Here is a 23,164-nt window from a genome sequence, read left to right as displayed (position 1 = left end):
CGGTCTGACCGGTGGCTCTTTGCCCTCACAGCTTGACGAGGAAGAGGAGCGGAGGAAAAGGCGCCGGGAGAAGAATAAGGTGGCAGCCGCCCGCTGCCGGAACAAGAAGAAGGAGCGGACGGAGTTCCTGCAGCGGGTGAGCAGGCAGCGGGCCGGGAGGCACCTGGCCCTACTGTGGGGCATCGGGGGGAGGGGGGAGGGGGGGTTAACAGGGCTGGTTCCTGCCCAGGCCACTGGCTGCTGCTCCTCCCTGACTCCCCCCCGCCGACCTCCACCCCCAAACCAAGACAATCGGGGGGCCCAGGGCCGGTGGGAGGAGCCAAGTTCCCTCCCGAGCCCCCTGGTTCTGGTGGACCCAATATCCAGCTCCAAGGCTTCCCCCTGCTGGTGCTGCCCCACCCGGTGTCCCTTGAACGCGGCCTGCCAGGATCGGGTGGCACGGGAGCTGCGGCAGTGGCTGGCTGCACGGCTCTCGGCTCTCCCAGTCCCCGGGGCCCGCGCCTGTTACGGAACAACAGCGCCCACACGGCCATGCCAGGAGCGCCGAGCATTGTGCAGCAGCCGGGAATAGCCCCCACCTGCTGCCGCCCAGCCGGCAGCGGAGCGAGCGAGCACTGAGTTGGACTCATTAGTATACGCAGCTGGGGGGAGACTTACAGCCCCGCGAGGTCAAGTCCCCGAGGCCTGAGCCCACGGCCAGCTTGAAAACACTCGTCTTCAGAACCCCACCAGCTTGCTCTGGTTTACTCGTTCATGGGAGGGGTGAGGCCACACCTGGCAGAGCTCAGGGGTCATTCATGTGTGCTGGGGATGGAACTCGGGAGGCCTGCATCCCAGACACTCTCCCCTGCTACTTTTTTCTTTTGCTTGTTTCTGTGGAGGCTACACCCGGCAGCGTCCAGTGAGTCCTCCTCGCCCAGTGCTTAGGGACTTCTCCTGGCGGTCCCGGGCATCAAACACAGGCTTCCGACCTTCAAAGCGTGTGCCCCAACCGTCATGCTGGCTCTGCAGCCTGATTTGCGGGAAAGCATTTTTCAGCGTGGATTAAGTACCCAGAACTGTGCAGGGTCTTCAGGGGGCGGGGGCACTCAGGGAGGAGCAGACAGTTCGGGAACCGGGGGAGTAGGGCGGGGCTGCTCTCCATCTCCCCGGAGGGTCTCCGGGTGTCTCCTACTTGTAGTGACTGCACAGCAGGGTCCAGGGGCCCCCCTCTGGGCGGCGGGCATCGCCTCAGACAGTCGTCACATGGCCTTGAGGTGGGTGAGTGGCACGCGCCCCACCCCCAGCCCTGCAGGACCGAGAAGCCTGTGCTCAGCTCTCTTCAGCGTTGGTCAGGACTAGACAGGGGGTGCCGAGGAGCACCCGGCAGTTACACACGAGCACAGTGAGCCGTCAGCACCCAGCAAAGGGAGGCAGCTGCTCCCCTGGCCTAGAGTGCTTGTCACACACCTGCGTGCCCGGCCGCTCCCATCTCCTTTCCTCTCACCCCGCTCCTGGAGCTGAGCTCAGGAGATCCCCCCGCCCCCCCCCCCCCCCCCACACACACATGGTAGAGCCAGCCCCTGGCTCCGAGCACTCAGGTGGGCAGCTTGCTCAGGCTCACTCTGCCTGCTGGAACCATTCATTCATTCATTCATGTGTTGGTCCCCCTGCCCAGCAGCCAGGGGACTGGCGAGTGCCCACCGGCCCGGGGCGTGCGAGCTGCGTCCATACAGAGAGGGCCCTGTCACAGAGGAGGCTGAGATGTCAGAAAGGATCCCGAGCTCGTACAATGAAGGGCAGGGGCGGAGGGGACAGCAAGGGCAGAGCGGGCAGAGGGCAGCAGCCCGGGGGGCTTAACGGGGTCATTAGGAACAGGAAGGAATGTGTGTCTGGGCCACAGAGGACAAGTGGGAGGTGACAGCCCCCAAGCCTCCTGCTGTGTGAGGTGGCCGTCGGTGTCGGCTTGTCGGGACAGACCCAGTGATCACGAGGACCCCCTTTCCTGGGGGTCTCCTATAGAGTCTGATGTTCCTACAGAGCCCCGGGGTGGGGTCCCAGAGGCAGAGGGCATACAGGACGGAGACCCCCCTGGCTGTGGCATCGGATGCTGGGTGGGGTGCCAAGAACACAGCGGGCAGAGCAGTCCTGTGCCGTGGCGGTGTCCCCACGCAAGGGACCAGGAAGCTGCCCTGTGCAGGCCGAGCCCCCGTCCCCCTCCACCTCAGAAACAGTAGCACGTGCCCACACACCTGGGGATTGTCCGGTCAATGAGCTTTACAGGTGGTGTAGGTAGTTGGTAGGCTCAGAGAGAGCGTGCCTGGGAATAGCCCTGCAGCGCACGCTTTGTATGTGGGAGCCCGGGGTGAGCTACCCCGAGCACTGCCAAGGAGTGACTTTCCCACAACACACACAAAAAGCACCGGGACTCGCCCCCAAGCACTGCCGGTGTGGTCCAAAGCCAACAAACCCCACATAGACAAACAGACGTGTGTCTGCCCTAAAGTGTCTCCTCCTCGACGCTTGGACATGCCAACCATCCCTCGAGCCTAGCCCGGCGTGCCCCCGCCCACCCCCCACCCCCCAGGCACACTCAGAAGCACACAGAGGCCCCTTCAAGGCCTCTCCAGGTCGCCTGGGCTGGCAGTTGGCCTGAACATGTGGGGGACCTAGTGAGCAAGAGTCCAGACTTCAAGGCAGACTTGAATTCGGGTCTCTTCGACTGCAGAGGCGGTGCAAGGCTTCTTCCCGGTGCTTTCTAGAAGTTGCGTGTATGTGCCCCTGCGCCCGAGTACAGTAAGGTCATCACAGTCATCAGAATTTTTTTTTTCTTTTCGGGTCACACCCAGCGATGCACAGGGATTACTCCTGGCGGTGCTCGGGGGACCATATGGGATTGCTGGGAATCGAAGGCAAATGCCCTACCCGCTATGCTATCGCTCCAGCCCCGGTCATCAGAATCTTAATGTGTGGAGTTCCTCCCCCCTCATTCGATTTTTTCTGGGAGAAAGCAGAGGCCCGGTGAGGGGCAAGTGCCATGGCCAAGGTCACACAGGCAGTGGTGACCTTCCCTAGGCTCCCCCCTCCCCGCTGCTGCTCTGCTCCCCACGGCAGAGTACAGGTGACACTTGGACGTGACTTCCTTTTCCCTAGGCCGTCATCCACAGCCACCGGAAGGCAAGGCAATAGGAATGGTCGGGTGCCAGTAGCTGGTTTCGCCTCTGAATTGACACGTGAAGCCCACGTGGGGAGGCAAACAGATCAGGTGTCGGCTGGCATGGATCCACGGGCCACGCCTTCAGCCACGGCTGGAGCGGGAGTGTTCTGAGCTCAGCGCTTGCTTGCTCAACCGGTCACGCTCACCAGTGGTGACGCGCTGGCGCGGGAAGGAGACGGAACAAAGACGCAGATCTCCACCTCCCGATGGCTGGGCCAGGCTGGCCAGCCTGAAGCTCAGGGCTGCACCACGGCCGTTGCGTGTTCCTGTAGGAACAAGGTGCCGTCCAGCCGCTGGGTCTTTCCCGGGCCGCCCTCCCAGTAAGGCAGAAGAACTATTGGATGGTCCGTGCCAGACGCTGCCCCTCGCACACATCCCTTTAGATTCACGAACCAAAACCGCAGCCGCACCCCGTGGTGCTGGAGGGCGGGGAGGGCCTGCCGGCCTCACACGGGCTCCGCACCGGCTGCCTGCAGTCTGCTGTTCGCTTTGTTTCTGGGCCACACCTGGTGGTGCTGGGGGCACTCCCCAGCCGTGCCAGGGATCACCGCCCACATGCCCAGCCTGCTGCAGCCCTGTGAGCCACCCACCACCACCACCACCACCACCCGGCCCCACGTCACCCCTCGTCCTTGCCCTTCCCACCACCCCCCCTCCGGGGCCGCTCTCTGTCCTCTTCATCCTCCAAATCCAGCGCGTTCCCACAACCTTTCAAGTTCCCTTTGAACCGGCCTCCTCCTCAATCTCCCTCTCCTTACAGTCTCTTGCTCCCAGATGAAAGTCAGAAGTCCTTAAGCTCCCCTAAACCACGGATTTAACCGAGCACTTTCCCCAGGGGGATCCGCTTAATCTCCGGGATCATCATCATCATCTCTTTCCAGATGCGAGAGCCGAGCCCGGAGAATAAAAGTGCGGGAGACTCCTCCAAACCCTGAAAGTCTTGCCCAGCCCAGCCCTGAATCCTCCTGCCTTGTCTACACCCTCCCGTGTCCTAGGGGCACACCCCCGTCACCAGTGGAAGATTTTTTTTTTTTTACCTCCCCCAAACAACTCCGGTCTCCCTCGTGCCTCTACCTACCGCGGTCAGCCTGACGCCAAGACCCAAGAGCTGGGCCGGGCCTCCGAAGGCTCTCCACAGGCTGCCGGGCACAGAAACCCGGTGCCCGCCCTGGGCTCTGCACTGCTCTTTGGCACCTCCTTCCTCCCCAGCGGTCGAACTGATGCTTAGAGGGTAGAGGAATGAGTGGGCGGGAAGGTGCCGGGAGACCCCGGGGCTGTGGCTTGGCGGGAGGCTGAGGTGCTGTGTTAACCCCCCGGCCTCAGAGAGAAAAACAAAAGGCGAGAGTTTGTCTGTGTAGGGCGGGGAGCCAGGTGGTCAGAGGGCTTGGGAGCCCCCGTGAGCAGGGTTGAGGATGGGCACAGGCTCCCGGTTTTGTGTGGGGTCTCTGCAGCCCTCAGAGCTGCCCCGGGTCAGAATCCCGACGACAGAGCACCAACAATGGCACCGTCACTCCCGTCCTTCCTCACCCCCCCAACCCCCTGGGGTTTCTTTTCCCTCGTTCAAGGCTGATCTGCCCGAGTCTGGTCACCAGTCGGGTCACCAGGACGGTGGTGGCGCGTCTCAGCAGCTCCGGTTCCTCTGATGCCCCTCAGAGGCCTGAGGGCAGCAGTCAGCCCCGCCTGGAGAGGAAGAGGCAGCCCCGGGAGAGGGGGGGCCTCACCCTGACACCCCAGAGGGAGGCAGCTCGGCCCAGCCCAGTATCCTGCCAGGTAGCAGGACAGGCGGGCGGGACAGGGAGGAGGCTGGCTCAGCCCACCCGGCTCCCCGCACCGTGGCTCAGTGGACGAGCCCGTTCCCAGGGCTCTGGGCATTGGCCAGGGCGGGTGGGTGTCCAAACCCTCCGCCCGCTGCTGCCCTCTAGAGCCCGGGAGCGCGTCCTTCTCCTGGGGCCACGGGAAACTGCCCAGAGCACAGAGCCAGCGCACAGAGAGCCGTGAGCCCTGGGGTTTTACTGCAGGGGAGGGTCACACCTGGCAGGGACTGAACCCGGCCTTACCCACTCCGCTCTCTCCCGGCCTCAGAACCCCAGGTTCTATTCCTGCCACCGTACAACCTCCGGCCCATCTGTTGGCCGCTTCTCCCCCCAAGTGAACAACATGTTGCTGATCTTTGGATAATCGCCACCCCCGCCTCATTCAGGCACTTTCTTTTCTGTTGGACCCCTGAGCCTTGAGCTGGCCTGTCCGGCGCATTCCCCACGATGCACAGACAAGCGACCCGTCACCCCCACCCCCCACTCAGATCCCCTTTGCCCTGCCGTTAGCTCCACACCACAGCTGGACTGGGAAGCTCAGTGGAAACCTCAGCTGAGGTGGACCCGAGACCTCCTTTCGGACGGAGAGGGGGGTGGGGAGTGCCTTCCCATGGGCAAAGCGAGATAACAAGGCGTAGAAAAAGGCTCCATAGAGGCCAGAGGCCAGGAAGCAAATTTCCAGGAGAAATTACATGATCCTCCTGTGTGAAAAATCCCACTCGGGGCTGTGTAAGCCCCTCACTCGCGCGGGGGTTACATGTGAAAGGATGTTCGAGGGCGGCTCTTTCTCACTGCCCGCATTCGGTGTTCTCCAGCCGCTTCCCCACCCGGGAAAGCTGTTGCCTTGGACGGACAAAGGAAGAAGGAGGGCCACGCTGGTTGCTAATTAGCTGCCGCTTGTTCAATCTCTCGTCTCTCCCAGCTCTCTGCAACTCTCTATTTCTCTCCAGCCACGCAATTCTTTCTTCCCGCTGTACCCGTCTCCTCTCTCTCTCTCTCTCTGCTGTCTCCATAACCGTCTCTCCTTCAGCCTCTCCTTCAGCCGATCCATCCCTTTCTCCCTGCAGCCGCTCTTTTTATCCTCTCTCCACGCCTCCCCAACCACGCCTGCCCACGGGAAGCGTGATCAAAAATGTTTTTCCAGACTTCTTGACCACCTGCATCCCATGAGGGCAAAACAGCCCTTAAGGTGTGTTTCTCCTCTCCTTAGACCAGCAACTTAATTAGCATCTTAAATTCTCCTTCCTAATGTTTACCATTCTGTATGGACACATTCTGTATGGACACATTTAAGCTTGTAGGGTGATTCTCCTGGGGACATCTCAGCACAGACTCAGACTGCAGTGCTCAGGCCGGATCAATCATTCCTAACCCCAGCAGTGTCCAAATCTAGTTATTATTTTTGGATCATGACAGAATTTGTCCATGACCAAGCTCTTAACTTACAGTTAAGCACTAGGGCACTTCAGCCAGGCCCATTTCGATGTCAGGGTAGCTCATAGCTCAATACTTGCCCTGGGTCCATCCAGACCCTTGTTGGGACCCTGCTTTGGGGGATGTAGGAAGTAAGGGCAACTGTTACAAGTCAGGTCTGATCAGGAGACAAAGGTAATTGACAGGTTGGGGGGCAATCAATGAATACAAGCTCCCAGCGGCCAGGGAGGAAGGGCAAAGCAACGTTATCCTACATTCCTGGACTTGTCACCACAGCAGGCACATACACGGCTGCCAATTCTGACTCAAGATATCCCCACCTGCAGTTACCCTACCCCAGGACCCTAACCACGGACTGTTCTGTCTTCTGTGGACCACCCACTACGGTGCCACTCTCCAGCCCAACTTTCTCGTGCAAAGGCCCTGGGGTAGATGCCCTGCTCAATCTATTTGAGCAACAGCAGGGGAAAGCTGGAGCAGCCCAGGCGGGGAGAGGGACAGGAGCCCAGCTAGTCCCAGGATATGACCCAGTCCCCCCCCCACCCACCCACTAGTGACCCCGAGGCGGGGTATGCACTCCCTCGGGCGGGGAGCCTGGCTCCAAGGGGCAGGCCCCAAGCGCCGTCTCTGTGTCTGCCCCCAGGAATCCGAGCGGCTGGAACTCATGAACGCCGAGCTGAAGACCCAGATCGAAGAGCTGAAGCAGGAGCGGCAGCAGCTCATCCTGATGCTGAACCGGCATCGGCCCACCTGCATCGTGCGGACCGACAGCGTGAAGACGCCCGAGGCCGAGGGCAACCCGCTGCTGGAGCAGCTGGAGGAGAAGTGAGCATGGGCGGGGAGGACGCCGAGGAGGAGGAGGAGAGCGGGAGTTAGGCCGGCGGGCTCCCCCGCGCCTGCAGAGACTCCTACCAGCCTCGCCGGGCTCTCTCGAGACACTCCCGTCAGCTGACACCCGCCCCAGCCCCCGCCCCCGGACGACCAAGCGCTGAGACCAAAGTAGACTCCTGGGGGTGCACGGGGCGGGGCGGGGGGCGCGTGGGGAGGCGGTCCAGCCAGGCCCGGCTTGGAGGAGCCAGGACAGAGGCACCCAGGGGCCCAGAGAGAGAGAGAGACACCTGCCTCCCCTCCAGGGTGCCCACCCGAGGCACCCCCAGCAGCCGAGAGAAGCCATGAGTCACAACCAAAACGCAGCGGGGACGGAACTCAGCCCCAGGGCAGTCGGCCTCTCCCCCCCCCAACTACCCCCGCCCCCGGGGCCTGACGGAGGCCGGAGAGGGGTGTGATTGTGGGGGGGGCGCGGAGCACCCTCGCCGGCCTGCGGGGCCTGCTGCGGGCAGGAGGCGCGGGCGCCCTTCCAAAGCACATACTCTCTGAATGTTTACAGGCTGTCCCGGGGGGCTTCCAACTGCACATGGTTTTTATACTTTCTTTTTTTTTTTTTTAATATTTTTTACAAAAAAAAAAAGATTTTATACAAGCAATATATATATGGATTTCTATAATCACGCGATGTGATACAGTATAAATATGCTATGGTTGGTTTGTTACGAACAGATACCCAGCAGTGGCAGCCGCTGTGTGTAACCCTCAGTACTGTAGTCTCTGGGTGCGGGGGGCCGGGGTGGGGGTGGGGTGCATTTCCATCCTGGCAAGCCCTTCATAGTACTCGGTTCCGTATCGCTCAGTAAATGTTACTCTTACTTACCCAGCCGCCTCTTGTGGTGTCTGCCTGGGGTGAGGGGTGAAGGGCTCCAGGGCCCCCTGGTGGAGCCTGTTGGCTGTGAACTCTCACGTCAGTGCCCTCCACGTCCCCCCTCCCTGGGTCCCGGAAGTCGTTTTGTGTCCATTTTACAGATGAGGAAGTTGAGGCCCAGAGATAATCAGGAGGCCTGTACTTGTGGGCTGGAGAGATCATACAGCCGCTAGAGGACTGGCCTTGCACACAGCCGACCCTGGATTTGATTCTCAGAATCCCATGTGGTCCCTTGAGTATTGCTAGGAATAATTCCTGAGTGCAGAGCCAGGAGTATCCCGTGAGCATCACCAGGTGTGGACACCCCCCCCCCCGAAAAAAGAAATCTGCTCTATTATTTTTTAAAATAAAGAATTTCACTATATACTTCCTGTACTCCCTCTGCTGTTTCCTAGCAGGCCTCCGGGGGCTAAACCTGTAGCCTGTGCTGTAAACTTAGGTGTGGCCAGTGTGGACATTCCTGTTTACTCCCCCCCAGCAGGAGAGGCGCACCATTGTCCCCATTTACCATGACTTCGCTGAGTAAGTGACTTGTCCGAGGTCACCAGCACGCAAGGGGTGAGCTGGTGTTTGTCCATATTTTTAACTTTTCAGGTTCAGGCAACATGGTTCTACCATTAGTGTTGGCACTTGTGGTCCTGATGCACAAACTTGCTGCACACTCCCCCCCTCTAAAAGTGCCCAGAACCCTCCATCAGTGAGTGTCCTTTGTCACCTCTCCCCTGCCTCTTCCTTCCCCCGATTTGTAATCTCAGTTTTATAACCCAAGCCAACTCTTCGCTCCATACGGCCTGTGCCCTTGTTTATTTCTCTGTGTGCACGGAGAACATTTCATCTTGCAGTTATAGAGTGTTCCACTGTGTATATATTCCACAACTTTTTTGTGGGGAGGTGGGTTTCTGGGTCACACCCGGCACTGCTCAGGGCTTACTATGGCTCCAGCCCCTATATTGCATCACTTGTTATCCATTCATCCATCATTCGACACCTGGGTTACTTCAATGCCCTTGCTATTGTGTTCAGCACTGCAGTGAACATGCGTGTATCATTTTGAATTAATGTCTTTGGGGCGGGGGCAGATGCCAAGAGGTAGAATCACTGGGTCATAGGGGATCTCCGTCTTACTTTTTTGAGTAATCAGCACACTGTTTTCCACAGAGGCTAAACCAGAGAGTTTTTCCACCAGCAGTGAATAAAGGTTCCCTTTCATCACATCCTTATCAACATCGGTCAGTTTGTCTTTGTTTCGGGGCCACGCCTGGCAGTGCTCAGGGCCTACTACTGACTGTGTCAGGAATCACTGCTGGTGGTACTAGGGGGACCAGGGATTGAACCTGGGTCGGCCAAGTGCAAGTCAAATATATCCACTGTACTATTGCTCTGGTCCTGTTTTTTGATACAGGCCATTTTTACTGCTGTGACATTCTTCATGATTGTTTCGTTTTTCATTTCACTGCTACTAAGTGGTGAACTTCTTTTTCATATGTCCCCCAGAGGTAAGTATATGTCCTCCTTTTTCCATTTTTTGATGGGGTTATTGTGGGTTTTATTTTTTTGTCATTCTTAAACTTTGAGAGTGCTTTATATACCTCGAATATTAGCCCTTTATCTGGTGCGTGTCGTGCAAATATTTTCTCCCAGTCAGTACGGTGGGCAGTAAAACTCAAGTTTCTTTTGCCAAATTAAATTTTTTAATTTGCCAGAGTCCCATTTGTTCTTGGGGTTACCTTTGTCCATGGAGTCCACTTACTGAAGATGCCTCTTATTTTCATATCCTCCAGAGTTCTGCCTGTGTTTTTCCGAATGTGTTTGATGGACTCTGGTCTGTTCTGGAGATCTCGGATGAGTTTTGTGAATGGTGTGATAGGGACCCAGTTTCTTTTTTGTCATTTGTGTGTTTGCAAGTGGCTGGTTAGTTTTCCCACCCCTACTGTTGAAGGGGCCGCCCTCGGCCCCCCGTGAGGCACCCAGCTCCTCTGTCCTAGATTAACTGCTCTGTTAATCTGAGGCCTTATCTCAGGGCAGAGCCAGTGTTTGAACTCAGCTCCCAAGCTCCCTGTGTCGTGTTGTCCCCTGCTGGCTGTGTGTCTGTCCCTCGGCTGAGGGCCCGCCTCCCGAGGCCCCTGCAAACAGAGCTACCTTTTGGGGGTGAGTCAGAGAAGGTTCTAGGCTGACCCCACGGTGAATGGGTGGTTTGGGCAAACTCGCTGGCCAGGTGTGAGGGTGCAGGTCACCGTGGCCCGCCCCTGTCCCTCCACAGCTGAGCTACTTTCAAAGGGGGGGACGGCCCCCTGCGGCACGGTCGGTGGCTAGCTTGTTCTGGACACGAAGGTCCACTGGGCGCTTTCCCGCCTGTGGTGTGCTTGGCTGTCACAGCCCTGGAGGTGGGCGGGCTGGCCGGCCATCCCCCCTCCGCTGTGGACAGCGCGAAGGGCACCCCGCTCAGAGTGAGGCACAACGAGGGGCTGCCCTGGCCCTCCTGCCTGCCCGCCGACTGCCTGTGCGGCCCCTTCGTTCCAGGGACAGATGCCGATGGGTGACGAGGAGGCTCCACGGCTAGCGGGCGCCTTTGGGGACAGGCAGGGACCAGAACAGTTCGCGCTCAGCCACCGGTTGCTGGTCGGTCCCAAGCCTCCCACCCCACAGGTGGCCTGTGACTCCCGCAGATCCCCCAGCCTGTGAGCTGGACCCGCTCAGCGCCGGGGCGGGCAGCAGCACCGTGCCCCGAGCGCAGACCCGGCGGCCTTTGACCTCTGAGCAACGCGAGAAAAGCAAAGATGTGAATTTCCCAGGACCCCTGGAGTGACCCCATGGGCCAGTCTGCAGGGCCAGCATGCCTCCGGGTGGTTCCTTGGCGAACTGTGAACCGGCAGCTTCAGCGGAGAGCCCCTCCACCGCTGCCCGCTGCCCCCACCCTGCCCCCCACACACAAGGGCACAGATTGCCCTGACCCTCCCGTGGGTACCCAGCAAAGCTGGCAGTCCCTCTGTGTCACGGCCAGTCCACACTCAGCCAGGAGGTAGGTGGCACCCCCCCCATGTGACAGGTGGGGAAACCGAGGCACAGAGAAGCAGCACCTTGTTCAAGCTGGGAAGTCCTGTGGGGAGGGGCAGAACCAGGATGTTCTTGAGTTGTGACTCCAGATACATGGTGCGGGTGCTAGGTTGTCCTTGGGAAGTGCTCTGTGTCTGTGCAGTGACCTCAGCTCCCTGGACGATTTGTGAGAGGTGGACATGTTGCAAAACCCCAATTCTCAGACTCCCATCACCAAGGATACAGTTATCTTTTTCAGGTTTTTTTTGGGGGGGGGGTTGGGCTCACACCTGGCAGTGCTTAGGCCTTTCTCCTGGCTCTGCACTCAGGGATCACTCCTGGCAGGTTCAGGGGACCATATGGGGTGCCGGGGATCAAAGCCAGGTCAGTCAAGTGCAAGTCAAGCGCCCTACCTGCTGTGCTATCACTCCGGGCCTGGGAACATTTATCTGATGTAGAGAGACACATTAGGGAAAAGATGGGCTCAAGACCCAGCCTTTTAACTTGCGATGAATCGTGCTTATCTATTAAAGTGGGAACATTAATAATCCATGTCTCTCTTTTTTTTTTCTCTTATTTTCTTTTGGGGTCACACCTGGCAGTGTTCAGGGTCTACTCCAAACTCTGTGCTTGGTGGATCCTGCGGTACCGGGGATCACACCTGGGCCTCCCCCGTGCGAGGGCATGTGCTCCTTTGAGCCATCTCTGGCCCAAGCCAACTCTTTCTTCTGGGGTGGTTGTCGGGGTCAAGGGAGGAATGTGTGTTACTGTGTTTCGAGAACTATGGGACTCCAGTCTTGCAGGGCAGTGGCCTTGCCCTCTGCACAGATGTTGGTATCTACCACAGAGAACAGCTCTTACTCCCCCAAGGTGGCCACCAGACCTTGTGTGCGGCCCGTCTGTCCAGTCCCAGGGTGGGGGTGCCTGGGAGCCCCGAGTCCAGGCTGGTCAGCTCCTAAACACCCGTGGTTGCTCCTTTCTCCGAGCCTGTCCCTCTGCATCGCAGTCAGGTGGGCACAAATAGGACCCGCAGCCCCACTGCCCAGAGTCCCCACGAAAAGTGGCTGTGTGCCCCAAGGAGGGCAAGCTCAGGAGTCCTGGGAGAGGCAGAAATCAGCCTGTGAAGGGTCAGGAGAGGAATCAGAGGAGCCTCCCATATGCCGTGAAGGGAAGTCGGCATGACTGCTCAGAACGCGACTCAGCCACAGGCAGACACATCCGTGGCCTTAGCAGGCTCTCTCCTCAGTCTGCAGGGGAAGGAAGGAGAGCCCAAGGATGCTCGCTAAAGCTCTGTGTGTCGACAAGAGGCACTGGCAGCCGCCTTGATGCCCGTGGACAGAAGGGCAGGCAAACAGATCGCGGGCTCATCAAGTTCAGTTGTGTCCTGCTGTAAAACAGAATGGGTCTGTGCTCCAGGTGTGAACGCGGATCAGCCTCAGAGGAATAAGTCTCATCTGGAGGGGAGGGGCAGAGCAGGACTCCCCGGGGAACCACTGATGCACCTTCTGAATGCGTTTGTGGGAACTTGGGGGTTGAGGGGAGCGCTTAGGGCCTGGGACAGGCGCGTGACAGCGTGCAGGGAAGACGGCACGATTCTGAATCTGGAGGAAGGAGTGAGTGCTCCTGGGGTGGAGGAAGGGATGGGAGATGGCATCTGTGAGGGGAAGGGGGACCCTGGCTTTCCACTCTCTCTGCCACATCTCCTTTATTTAAAAAAAAAAATCTACAGCAAAAGTGGGACGATGTTAGAGTTTATCAGAGGCGGGCGTTCTGACAGAGAGGCAGGTGATTCTTGTGGCTCCCTCTCTGTAAAGCTGCTCGATTTTGTCGTGAAAGAGCCCACACCATGTTGCCAGGGGGGCGAGTTTTGTGTTTCCCATTCTTTACAAACTCAGGAAAATTTTAAAAAGTCAAATAAAATCTGTACAATGGAGCTGCAGGGCTGAAGCTATAGTGCAGTGGTTAGGGAATTTGCCTTGCACATGGCCAACCCGGGTTCAATTCCCAGCATCCCATATGGTCCCCTGAGCACCACCAGGAGTAATTCCTGAGTGCAGAGCCAGGAGTAACCCCTGTGCATCGCCTGGTGTGACCCAAAAAGCAAAAAAAAAGAATAAAAGAATAAAGCTGCAGCTTTTGCTCTTTGAATCCATCATGCAAATTTAATTCCATGCCAGGAGGGAGACAGGTGATTCAAGGGGTGCGGTTTGTAGAGATGGCACTTTCCAACAGGAAGCCTGAGGGGGTGCCGCTGTGAGGGGCCCTGGAGGGGCGGATCAGCTCAGCTCTCTGCCGGGACAGCCGTGGGAGGCGTGTTCAAGGCCAGTGTGCCCTCTGCACACGCTCCTTCCACTCTCCGTCCCTCTGTCAAACACGAACCCCACATCCCTCAGTGGGGCTGTGGCAAAGGCCAGGGGGAGGCTTGTAAAGGCGGGACCCCAGTTTTCACTTTTCACAGAGGTGCCCACTTCTCGACACTGTGGTTCCCGAGTCACACAGTTAATGCCTTAAAAAAATCTACAGAGGGGGCTGGAGCAATAACACAGCAGGTAGGGCATTTGCCTTGCATGCGGCCGACCCGGGTTCGATTCCCAGCATCCCATATGGTCCCCTGAGCACCGCCAGGAGTAATTCTTGAGTGCAAAGCCAGGAGTAACCCCTGAGCATCGCCCGGTGTGACCCAAAAAGCCAAAAAAAAAAAAAAAAATAGAGTCTATTGCAGGGCTGAGTGTGGACGTGCTTAGGGGGAGGGAAGTAAGAGCTGGAGGTTCTAGGGACCAGCCCTAGATCTGGGTTCAGTTCCTGGCACCTCATGGTCCTTTGAGCATCACCGGGTGTCTCTCTAGATGCCCCCCCTCAAACACTGCTGGGGTGGTCCCCAGGCATCCTGGGCAGAACCTGAACAGCATCTCACCCTTGTGCTGAACTAAGAACTAGTGACCCGCTGGGCTGAGAGTCACCAATAGGACACCCAACCTTATGAGCACTACTTGGGAGCAAACCTCCCAACCCCCCCCCCCAAAAAGAGAGTTGGAGGTTCTTTAGCTGGGGGAGGGCTGGAGTTCGTGCCTGGCATGCACGGGGCTCCCCACCTCAATCCCTGGGGTCCTGTGACCTCCGGGGTACTCTGTACATAGCCGTGGTTGCCCCAGCACCTCAGGGGAGCCACCCCAAGAGGGGAAAAAAAGTTATGGGTGCATAACCTCGATTCTCCTCACCCTCTGGCAAGGCGGGCTGTTCCGGAAATGCCTCAAGGGGTGAGCACAAGCCACTGACGGCCATAGGTCAGTCAGCTCAGGGATGGCCACAGACGCGCAGGTGCACACGAGAGGTGTGGCTCAGTAGGATGCGATGACTGGACTTGTCCCACTCTGGTGATTTGGCCCTGGGACCAAATGCATGCCCTCTTCAGAGAACCAGCTCAGCAGAAGCTTCCGGTGTTCCACCGTGGGGGGGGGGGACAGGCCTCTCGGAGCCGCCTCTCTACCGCGCACTTGCTCAGCTGGTTTCACCTCCCGGTGCCTTGGTGCCTCCGGCAGAGTCTTTTTTGGGGGGAAAAGAGGTACACCTGGCTGTGCTCGGGGCTTAATCCCGGCAGGCTCAGGGGACCATACCTGGCGTTAACCCCGGTCAGCCTTGTGCAAGCAGGCACCTTATCTGCCGGGCTATCTCTCTGGCCCCAGGGCCTTCCTCTGAGTATCCCTGTATGAGGTTTCTCTAGCCACCCGTGTTGGTAATGCTGGTAAAAGGCCCCTCGGGCCCCTCGTATCTGCCTGGTGGGAAAGAGACATTGCCACACGGTCCAGCAGAGACCAAGTGGCGCCCCGCCCAACCCAAGGACACGCAGGTTTGGCTTGGCTCCGTTTTTCAGGCCACAGCTACTGGTGCTCGGGAGTTTACTCCCAGCTCCGCACTCAGCGATCACTCCTGACGGTGCTCAGGGGACCCTATGGAGTGACAGGGGCTGACTCCAGGTTGCCTGTGTGCAAGGCAAATGCCCTACCCACTGTACTATCTCTCTGGCCCCCAGGACTTTATCAACCATGGTATGTGCTCTTTGAAGTTCCATCTTAGAAACGAGAAAATGGAGGCGAGGAACATCTCTGCATCCCACACATAAAGCAGGCAGGCAGGGGACCCCGTGGCCGTGAATTTCAAGACGCCGTAAAACCAAGGTTTGATCTAAAAGGAGGTCTGCCGCCAACCTCAGCTCCAGGCAGAGCTGCCAGCCCAGGAGGGAGCTGAGGCCCTTTAATCAGTGCCCAGTGTGGTCACTCAGTCCCGGCTCCCAGCACCCTTCCTTGTGAGAGCCATCCTGGTCCCCCTGCCCTAGGCCTCCTGCAGGCCCCAGCTCCCTGCGGGCCCCAGGCCCTGGGCACAGCCCTAGAACAGTATGTCTAGCCCTTTGAGCAGGGCATCATTATTCTCCTCTCTGGCTTTTTTTTTTTCTTCTTTGAAATAAAAGCTCACCCACCTCTCTATTAACCCAGATTTGCATAGCATCTCCTTAGGAAAAAAAAAAAAAACCTCCTGGGCCCAGAGCCTCTGAATTCTGCTTTTGCAGGGTTTCTGAGAAAGCTCTGCTGTCTTTGAAGGCTGGCGGCCAGCAGACTTCTCTCTCACGCATCCCCTTGGAGAAAGGAGGAGCCTGTGCATTCTGCGTGCGAGGCCCGCCCTGCCCGGGTTAGAGACGAAGGGAGGGGAAGCCAAGGTCAAGGCTTGTGGGGCTCAGGATGGGGTGCAAGCAGGGCCCTCCCGATCGATCAAGTCTGAGCTGCTCACCAAAGAACCAGTGACCCGGGGGCTCGGGGGGCTGAGCCCAGGGTTGCCATCTCTCTTGCTGGGGTGCAGGTGTTGCCTTAGTCTCACCAAAGGGCAGGGGAGCGGCAGGGGGAGTGGGGCGTATGGGGAGATTCAGTTCTCAGTAACAGGACAGACAGACAATGTGATTCACTAAATTAGTTCCCGAAATACAAAAATGCGTTTGTGTGTGTGTACAAGTAAGCGATACAATACGTGCCTCGCTGGGGTCCCATTTGCCGTTCATCCCTTCTCAGTGCCGGTAGGCAAGCCAGCAAAAGGAGAGAGAGCTCAAAGGGCTGGAGCACCTGTTTTGCACGTAGGTGTCTCTGGGTCAACCCCCGGCACCACACAGTGCCCCAACGACTGTCAGGAGCGGCCCCTGAGCACTGCCAGATGAGCATCCCTGCCAAGTAACGGGGCTCAGCCGGGAAAGCAGTGAGTGTGTGTCTCTGGGTGAGAGCCCCAGGAAGCAGTGGGGGCTCGGGGGGCACCGCTGGAGCAGCATCTGTTCCAGGCACGCTGAGCCAGGCCACAGGTACGTTCCGGGAAGCCCCTCCGACACCCCCCCTCACCCAGGGAGACGCGGGCTGACCAGCTTCCCAGGGTGACTAACCCCTGACCCAGCATGGGGGGAACAGGTCATGCTTGATGTGGTCGGATCAGGCGCTGCTGAAACCTTTCCCCTGGCGACTGGAAAGCACGCGCCTGCGGGCCAGCCTCTCCCTACCTCCCCGCCTCCTGGGATTGCAGCCCCAGCGTGCTCAGGAGCCCACTTTCTGTCAGCTTCCGGAACCCCACGTAGTGGTGGCTTCCGGCCCAGCATCCCTGGGCTCCCTCTCCTCCCCCCCCCCACCCCCCCATGTCTGCCAAGTGCGTGGCTCAGTATCACCATGAGGCCAGGGCTGAGGCACGGGCCCCCCCCCCACCCACACACCACCATCCACACAGGTGCACATGTCCCCCTACCGTGCAGGTGCATCCACGCATCCCTACCCCCTACAGGTGCATCCCTACCCCCCTGACCCCTACAGGTGCATCCCTACCCCCCTGACCCCTACAGGTGCATCCCTACCCCCCTGACCCCTACAGGTGCATCCCTACCCCCCTGACCCCTACAGGTGCATCCCTACCCCCCTACCCCCTACAGGTGCATCCCTACCCCCCTGACCCCTACAGGTGCGTCCCTACCCCCCTGACCCCTACAGGCGCATCCCTACCCCCTGACCCCTACAGGTGCATCCCTACCCCCTGACCCCTACAGGTGCATCCCTAACCCCTGACCCCTACAGGTGTATCCCTACCCCCCTGACCCCTACAGGTGCGTCCCTACCCCCCTGACCCCTACAGGTGCATCCCTACCCCCCTGACCCCTACAGGTGCATCCCTACCCCCCTGGCCCCTACAGGTGCATCCCTACCCCCCTGACCCCTACAGGTGCATCCCTACCCCCCCCACCCCTACAGGTGCGTCCCTACCCCCTGACCCCTACAGGTGCATCCCTACCCCCCTGACCCCTACAGGTGCATCCATACATCCATAACCTCTATAGGAACATACATGCACCCCCTAGCCCCTACAGGCTCATACATGCAACCCTAACCCCTACATGATGTGTTTAAGGCATGTCAGGAATAAAGCTCAGGACTCCCTCATGCAAGGCAGGTGCTCCAGCCCTCTGAACCATCTCCCCAGGCTACCTGTTAATTTTTATAACTACATTCAAGTGTTCAAGGCTGGTGCTATGGTCATTTTTTCCCCTTCTGATCTCAACAGAGATTTAGACCATTTTCCCATGTTCCCAAGAGTACCGTGAACCCTGCCTCCATCCACACAATCCTAGGAAGCTGAGGTTGAGAAGATGCTGGCACCACCACACGCTTCCAGAGGTGTCCAAACAAGAGGACCAATGCTGCCCCCAGCTGGCTTTCTCCGGGGCAGCCTCCCCTTGTCTCTCAGCCAGACCCCAGTGTGGGGGCCACTTACCCAGGCCCTCTCCAGGACACCAGCGCCCTGGGACTAGCCCCAGGACACCTGGTCTGGACGTGAGGGGCTTGACTGGGAGCTGGATTCCTCTCTAGAGTCAGGAGTGCCCTCGGGGGCACAGGGGCACTGCAGGAGGGGGTTCCCTCTCCCTGGGCCTGCCCAGCACCTGTGTCTCGTTTAAGACTCAACTCAGGGTCCCAATTGTGGTTCAAGTAGTAGGGCACATTCCTTGCATGTGTGAGGCCCTGGGTTTGACCCCTGGACTGCCCCGACCCCCCGCCCCAAAGCCCCCACCCCCAGCATGACTAGGACTGGTCCTCATTAAAGAAAAAAGAAAACAGCTGGAGTGATAGCACAGCGGGTAGGGCATTTGCCTTGCACACGGCCGACCTGGGTTCGAGTCCCAGCATCCCATATGGTCCCCTGAGCACCGTCAGGGGAAATTCCTGAGTGCAGAGCCAGGAGTAACCCCTGTGCATCGCCAGGTGTGACCCAAAAAGAAAAAAAAAAAAAGAAGCTGGAGAGGTAGTATAGAAAGTAGGGCACAAACCTGACCCAGGTTTGATCCCCATCCCCCCTCAAGCCAGTCAGAAGTGACCCTGAGCACAGAGCCAGGAGTAAGCCCTGAGCACTGCTGGGTGTGGCCCCCAAACAAAACCAAAACGAAAATAAGTAAAATTTTAATTGCCAAGGGAACAAAGGTTCAATTGCAGCCTCCGTGCCCTTTCAGTGGGGCCCGTAGCTTTGAAGGCCCCCAGACAACCTCGTGTGGGGGTCTGTGGAAGGAGGACACAGGCCTTCTTTCTCCGGTAGCGGACGGACACACCTGAAGAGCAGTGGTGTGCAGGTGTGTGCGGAGAGGCCAGGCGGGCCTGCGGTGGCAGCTGGCAGGGTGCCCGTGCCTTGCCTGGGAGGATAGAGCCCCTTGGAACCAGGAAGTGGTAACTCGGCAAACCTCCTCGGCTCCCTTTCACACCTTTGCTGTGACTCATTTAGGCAAAATTCAACGAACTTTGACCACATGCTTAGCCCGTGGGGTCTGTTTTAGTTGGACGGCTCCACGGCCTTCCCCTGCCCTCCACCCCAGCCCATCCACAAGGCCGGAATTTCAGGAAGCTGCGTCTAGAGTGAAAAGAAAGAAAAAAAAACACACAGCAGTGAGCAGTGGGGCTCAGGCAGGGGACCTGGTGGTTCCTGCCCAGCCGTCCCTTCTGAGCCTGGAGGAAGGGGTGGGGTCTTCCCCTGCGGGGATTGGCTTTCCACGGGGCAGAACCTCACAGTGAGCCACAGAGACCCTCGGAAAGGGAAAACCGTGGGGCTGGAGAGCTAGTGCCAGGGGTAGGGCGCTTGCCTTGCACACAACCCACCCAGGTTTGATCCCTGGCATCCCGACAAAGAGAACGCTGTCTCTATAGAATATGTCAGGCTTCCGTTGTGTTTTTTTTTTCTTTTTGGGTTACACCCGGCGATGCACAGGGGTTACTCCTGGCTCTGCACTCAGGAATTACTCCTGGCGGTGCTCGGGGGACAATATGGGATGCTTGGAATCGAACCCGGGTCGGCCGCGTGCAAGGCAAATGCCCTACCCGCTGTGCTATGGCTCCAGCCCCTCCGTTGTGTTTTTAAAGCGAATCACCGATGTGGTGTGCATAAGACACGAGTCAGTTTCAAGTCTAATACTATGTCCATGGGGTTGGCGCGATATTACAGCGGGCAGGGCCCTTGCCTTGCACCCGGCCAACCCAGGTGATCTACCGAGTCCCGCCAAGAGTGATCCCTGAACACTGAGGCAGGAGTGAGTCCCGAGCACCACCGGGAGTGGCCCCCAAACCAGTCGACAAACAATATGTCTGTGCATCTCTGTCTCTATCTGCACTGGCATCCCTGTCTTTATCCAGGGTATATTCATTATGTTATTCATAAACAGACCTTTCCTCCAGATGTTTCTATTCTTTTTTTTTCTGCTTTTTGGGTCACACCCGGCAGTGCCCAGGGGTTCTCCTGGCTCTGCACTCAGGAATTACTCCTGCCAGTACTCAGGGAACCAGATGGGATGCTGGGAGTCTAACTCTGGTCGGCCACATGCAAGGCAAGCGCCCTCCCCACTGTCCTATCACCCCAGTCCCTGTTTCTGTCGTTTCTAGAGTCAGTGACTGAGGGTCCAGCCCTGGAGGGCTGCACCTGAAGACCTGGAGAGACGCCCCTTCTCTTCCACCCCCACCTTCTCTGACGAGTGTCTTGGCTGCCCTCTGGTGGTCATTGGGAGCCTCAGCAAGCCTGTCGCGGCGGGCAGGTTTCTTGGCTTTCCCAAGCCTCGTTTCTTGAAACTGTTTTCCCCCCTCTGAGATGGAACATCCTTTACAACTCCGCTGTTTGCTCCAGTCTCTGCGTTTGTCTTGGACGCGGCGGACCCGGGTTCGTTTCCTAGCATCCCATCTCAGCATCACCAGGAGTGATTCCTGAGCGCAGAGCCAGGAGTAACCCCTGTGCATCGTTGGGTGTGACCCAAAAAAAAAGAAAAAAAAAGGAGAGAGAGAGAGAATAAAGTTTTGCAGCTCTTAAATGGATAGCACAGCGGTAGAGCGTTCACCTTTCACGCAGCCGACCCATGTTCAATTCCTCTGCCTCTCTTGGAGAGCCCGGCAAGCTACTGAGAGTATCGTGCCCCCACAGCAGAGCCTGGCAAGCTCCCCGTGGCTTAGTGGATATGCCAAAAACAGTAACAATAAGTCTCACAATGAGAGACGTTACTGGTGCCCGCTCGAACAAATTGATGAGCAAGGGGATGACAGTGATGAATGGATGTTACCATTCCATGCCCCTGCCAAAGTCTCAATATCTCCCCCCGCCAAACCATATCACGTTACACCCTTACTCCTCACCCCACCCCTGCTCTCAGCTCTGCAGAGCCCAAGGGCTTGTTTTTCCTCTGGCTTTGTCTGTTCTCTTGCTTTGCTTCTCTGCCCTTCACATACATGTGTAGCATTTGTCCTTCTCTTTCTGGCTTGTTTTCTTCACACAGTCCACTCCCCCCACCCCCGCCACCAGGTCCATCCATGTTATAGCAAAAGGGAATATTTCATCTTTTCTTATAGCTGCATAGTATTCCATTGGATATGTAACCCACCACTTGTTGTTGTTGTTGTTGCTTATTGGGTCACACCCAGTGTTGCACAGGGGTTACTCCTGGCTCATGCACTCAGGAATTACTCCTGGCAGTGCTCGGGGGACCATATGGGATGCTGGAACTCAAACCCGGGTCAGCCACGTGCAAGGCAAACGCCCTACCCACTGTGCTATCACTCCAGCCCATGTAACCCACCACTTTTGGATTTTATTTATTTAGTTTTTGTTTGGGGGGGTCACCCAGTGATGATCAGGGGTCACACCTGGCTCTGCACTCAGGGAAAACCCCTGACGATGCTCGGAGGACCATCGGGGATGCCAGGAATTGAACCTGAGTCTGATGTGTTGTGCTACTAGCTCTCTGACCCCAGACCACAACTTTTAAACCACTCCTCTGACATTTTGGCACTTGGGTTGTTTCCAGATCTTGCTTTTATGCTTGGCTACTGTATTATACTCGGCTATTGAGCGCTACGATGAACACCATGTCCAGGCGCCTCTTTAGATTAGTGTTCTTGAGTTCCTGGAATAAATACCTACGAATGCTGTATCACATGGCATATATGTATATATATATTTATTTTTGAGACATTTTCATACTGTTTTCCATAGAGACTGAACCCATTTACATTTCCGCCAACAGTGTAGAGGAGTTCCTTCTTCTCCACGGCCCCACCCACACTTAGTGTTGCTGGGTCTTTTTTTAGCACATGCCCTTCTCAGGGCTGTGAGCCCTCATTGTAATTCTTCCTATGAGAAGGAATAATGAGTTTTTATTTTCCATGTGCCTGCTGGTCACGTGTTGGACTTTTTTTTTTTTTGGTCTGTTTATCATTTTGGGTTTCTTAGGCCACGCCAAGGGTTCTTGGGACTTACTCCTGGCTCTGTGTCAGGGGTCATTCCTAGAGGGGCTCGGAGGCCCATTCGGGCTGCTGGGGAGGGTACCTGGGACGGCTGTGGGCAAGGCAGGCGTCCTGAGAACTCTACTGCCTCTCTCTGGATGCCGTCTTTGACGAAGTGTCTGTTGGGCTCTTCTTCCCATTATTGGATGGGGTTCTTTGTTACTTTTTGTTGCTGAGTTTTGTGAGTTATTCACACGACTTGAATCTATGAATGTATAAGGACCTCAAGCCCCTGGTCAGGTGTATGGCATGCTTATATTTTTGGTTTTGTTTTGGGATGACATCTGACCGTGCTCAGGGCTTCCTCCTAGCTCTGCACTCAGGGGATCACTCCTGGTGGGTTCGAAAGACCATATGGAGTGTCCGCTGGTAGGCTGAGTGCAAAGCAAGCACCCTACCTGTTGTACTATCCCTCCAGCCCTGGCGGACAAACATTTTCTCCCACCCAATAGCGCCTTCTCAATGCCATAGTTTCTGGGGAAGGAGGCTCCTAATTGGTAACTCAGGCATCCCAAGGGCCTCCCCTCCCCCCCAACAATCTAGGCCAACTAGGCCAGTGGTTCATGGGCCTGAGAATGCGATCTAAGAATGCAAGGACCTTAGATGAGCCATCTCTCGAGCCCTGCAGTGCTGAGGGTTATTGGGGCCACCCAGGCAGTATTTGCCTGCCTCTAGGGCATCCCCTGCACTGTACAGAAGCCTTCAGGGCTGCCTCTGGCAATGCATGGAGAGCCCATTGGTGCAGGGGTCGAGCTGGGACAGCCGGTTCAAAGCAGGCGCCTGAACCCCTGCACTGTCTCTCAGGCCCCTTGATGATGAGTTCTTCCACCGTGCAGAAGCTTTTTGGTTGGATGAGTTCCCCTTATTCATGTTTTCTTTTGTCTCTCTTGCTGTTGGAGTCAAATCCCCTTAAGACATTATTAAAACCCAAAGGCATGTCTGAAAATCATCCCTGTAGTTTATGATCTCAGGTCTAATGTCTAAGTCTTCAATCCATTTCAAGCTAACTTTTATGCACAGCATCCAGATCCATCCCTTTGCATCTGGCTACCCAGGGGATTCTCCAGCACCCTTTATTGAAGAGAATCTCCTTTCTCCACCATAGGCTCTTCTGTCC

General features: G+C 57.3%; 1 protein-coding gene across 4 annotated transcripts in view; it reads left to right on the top strand.

The window, feature by feature from the left end:
• Window positions 1–11,794, top strand: part of JDP2 (Jun dimerization protein 2) — a 45,778-nt gene extending 33,984 nt beyond the window's left edge. For 2 of the 4 annotated variants that reach the window (XM_055132106.1, XM_055132104.1), the window contains exons 3-4: window positions 32–136; window positions 7,088–11,794. In XM_055132106.1, coding sequence (XP_054988081.1) covers window positions 32–136; window positions 7,088–7,273 — 291 coding nt within the window. In that variant the 3' untranslated portion in view covers window positions 7,274–11,794. The remainder of the gene's footprint in view (window positions 1–31; window positions 137–7,087) is intronic. The other 2 variants (XM_055132107.1, XM_055132105.1) reach the window with 1 other exon arrangement.
• Window positions 11,795–23,164: the final 11,370 nt, after the last annotated feature.

This window comes from Sorex araneus, chromosome 3, assembly GCF_027595985.1.
Source record: "Sorex araneus isolate mSorAra2 chromosome 3, mSorAra2.pri, whole genome shotgun sequence".
NCBI lineage: Eukaryota > Metazoa > Chordata > Mammalia > Eulipotyphla > Soricidae > Sorex > Sorex araneus.
The sequence above is the reverse complement of the archived record's forward strand: the minus strand, read 5'-3'. Positions and strand labels throughout refer to the sequence as shown.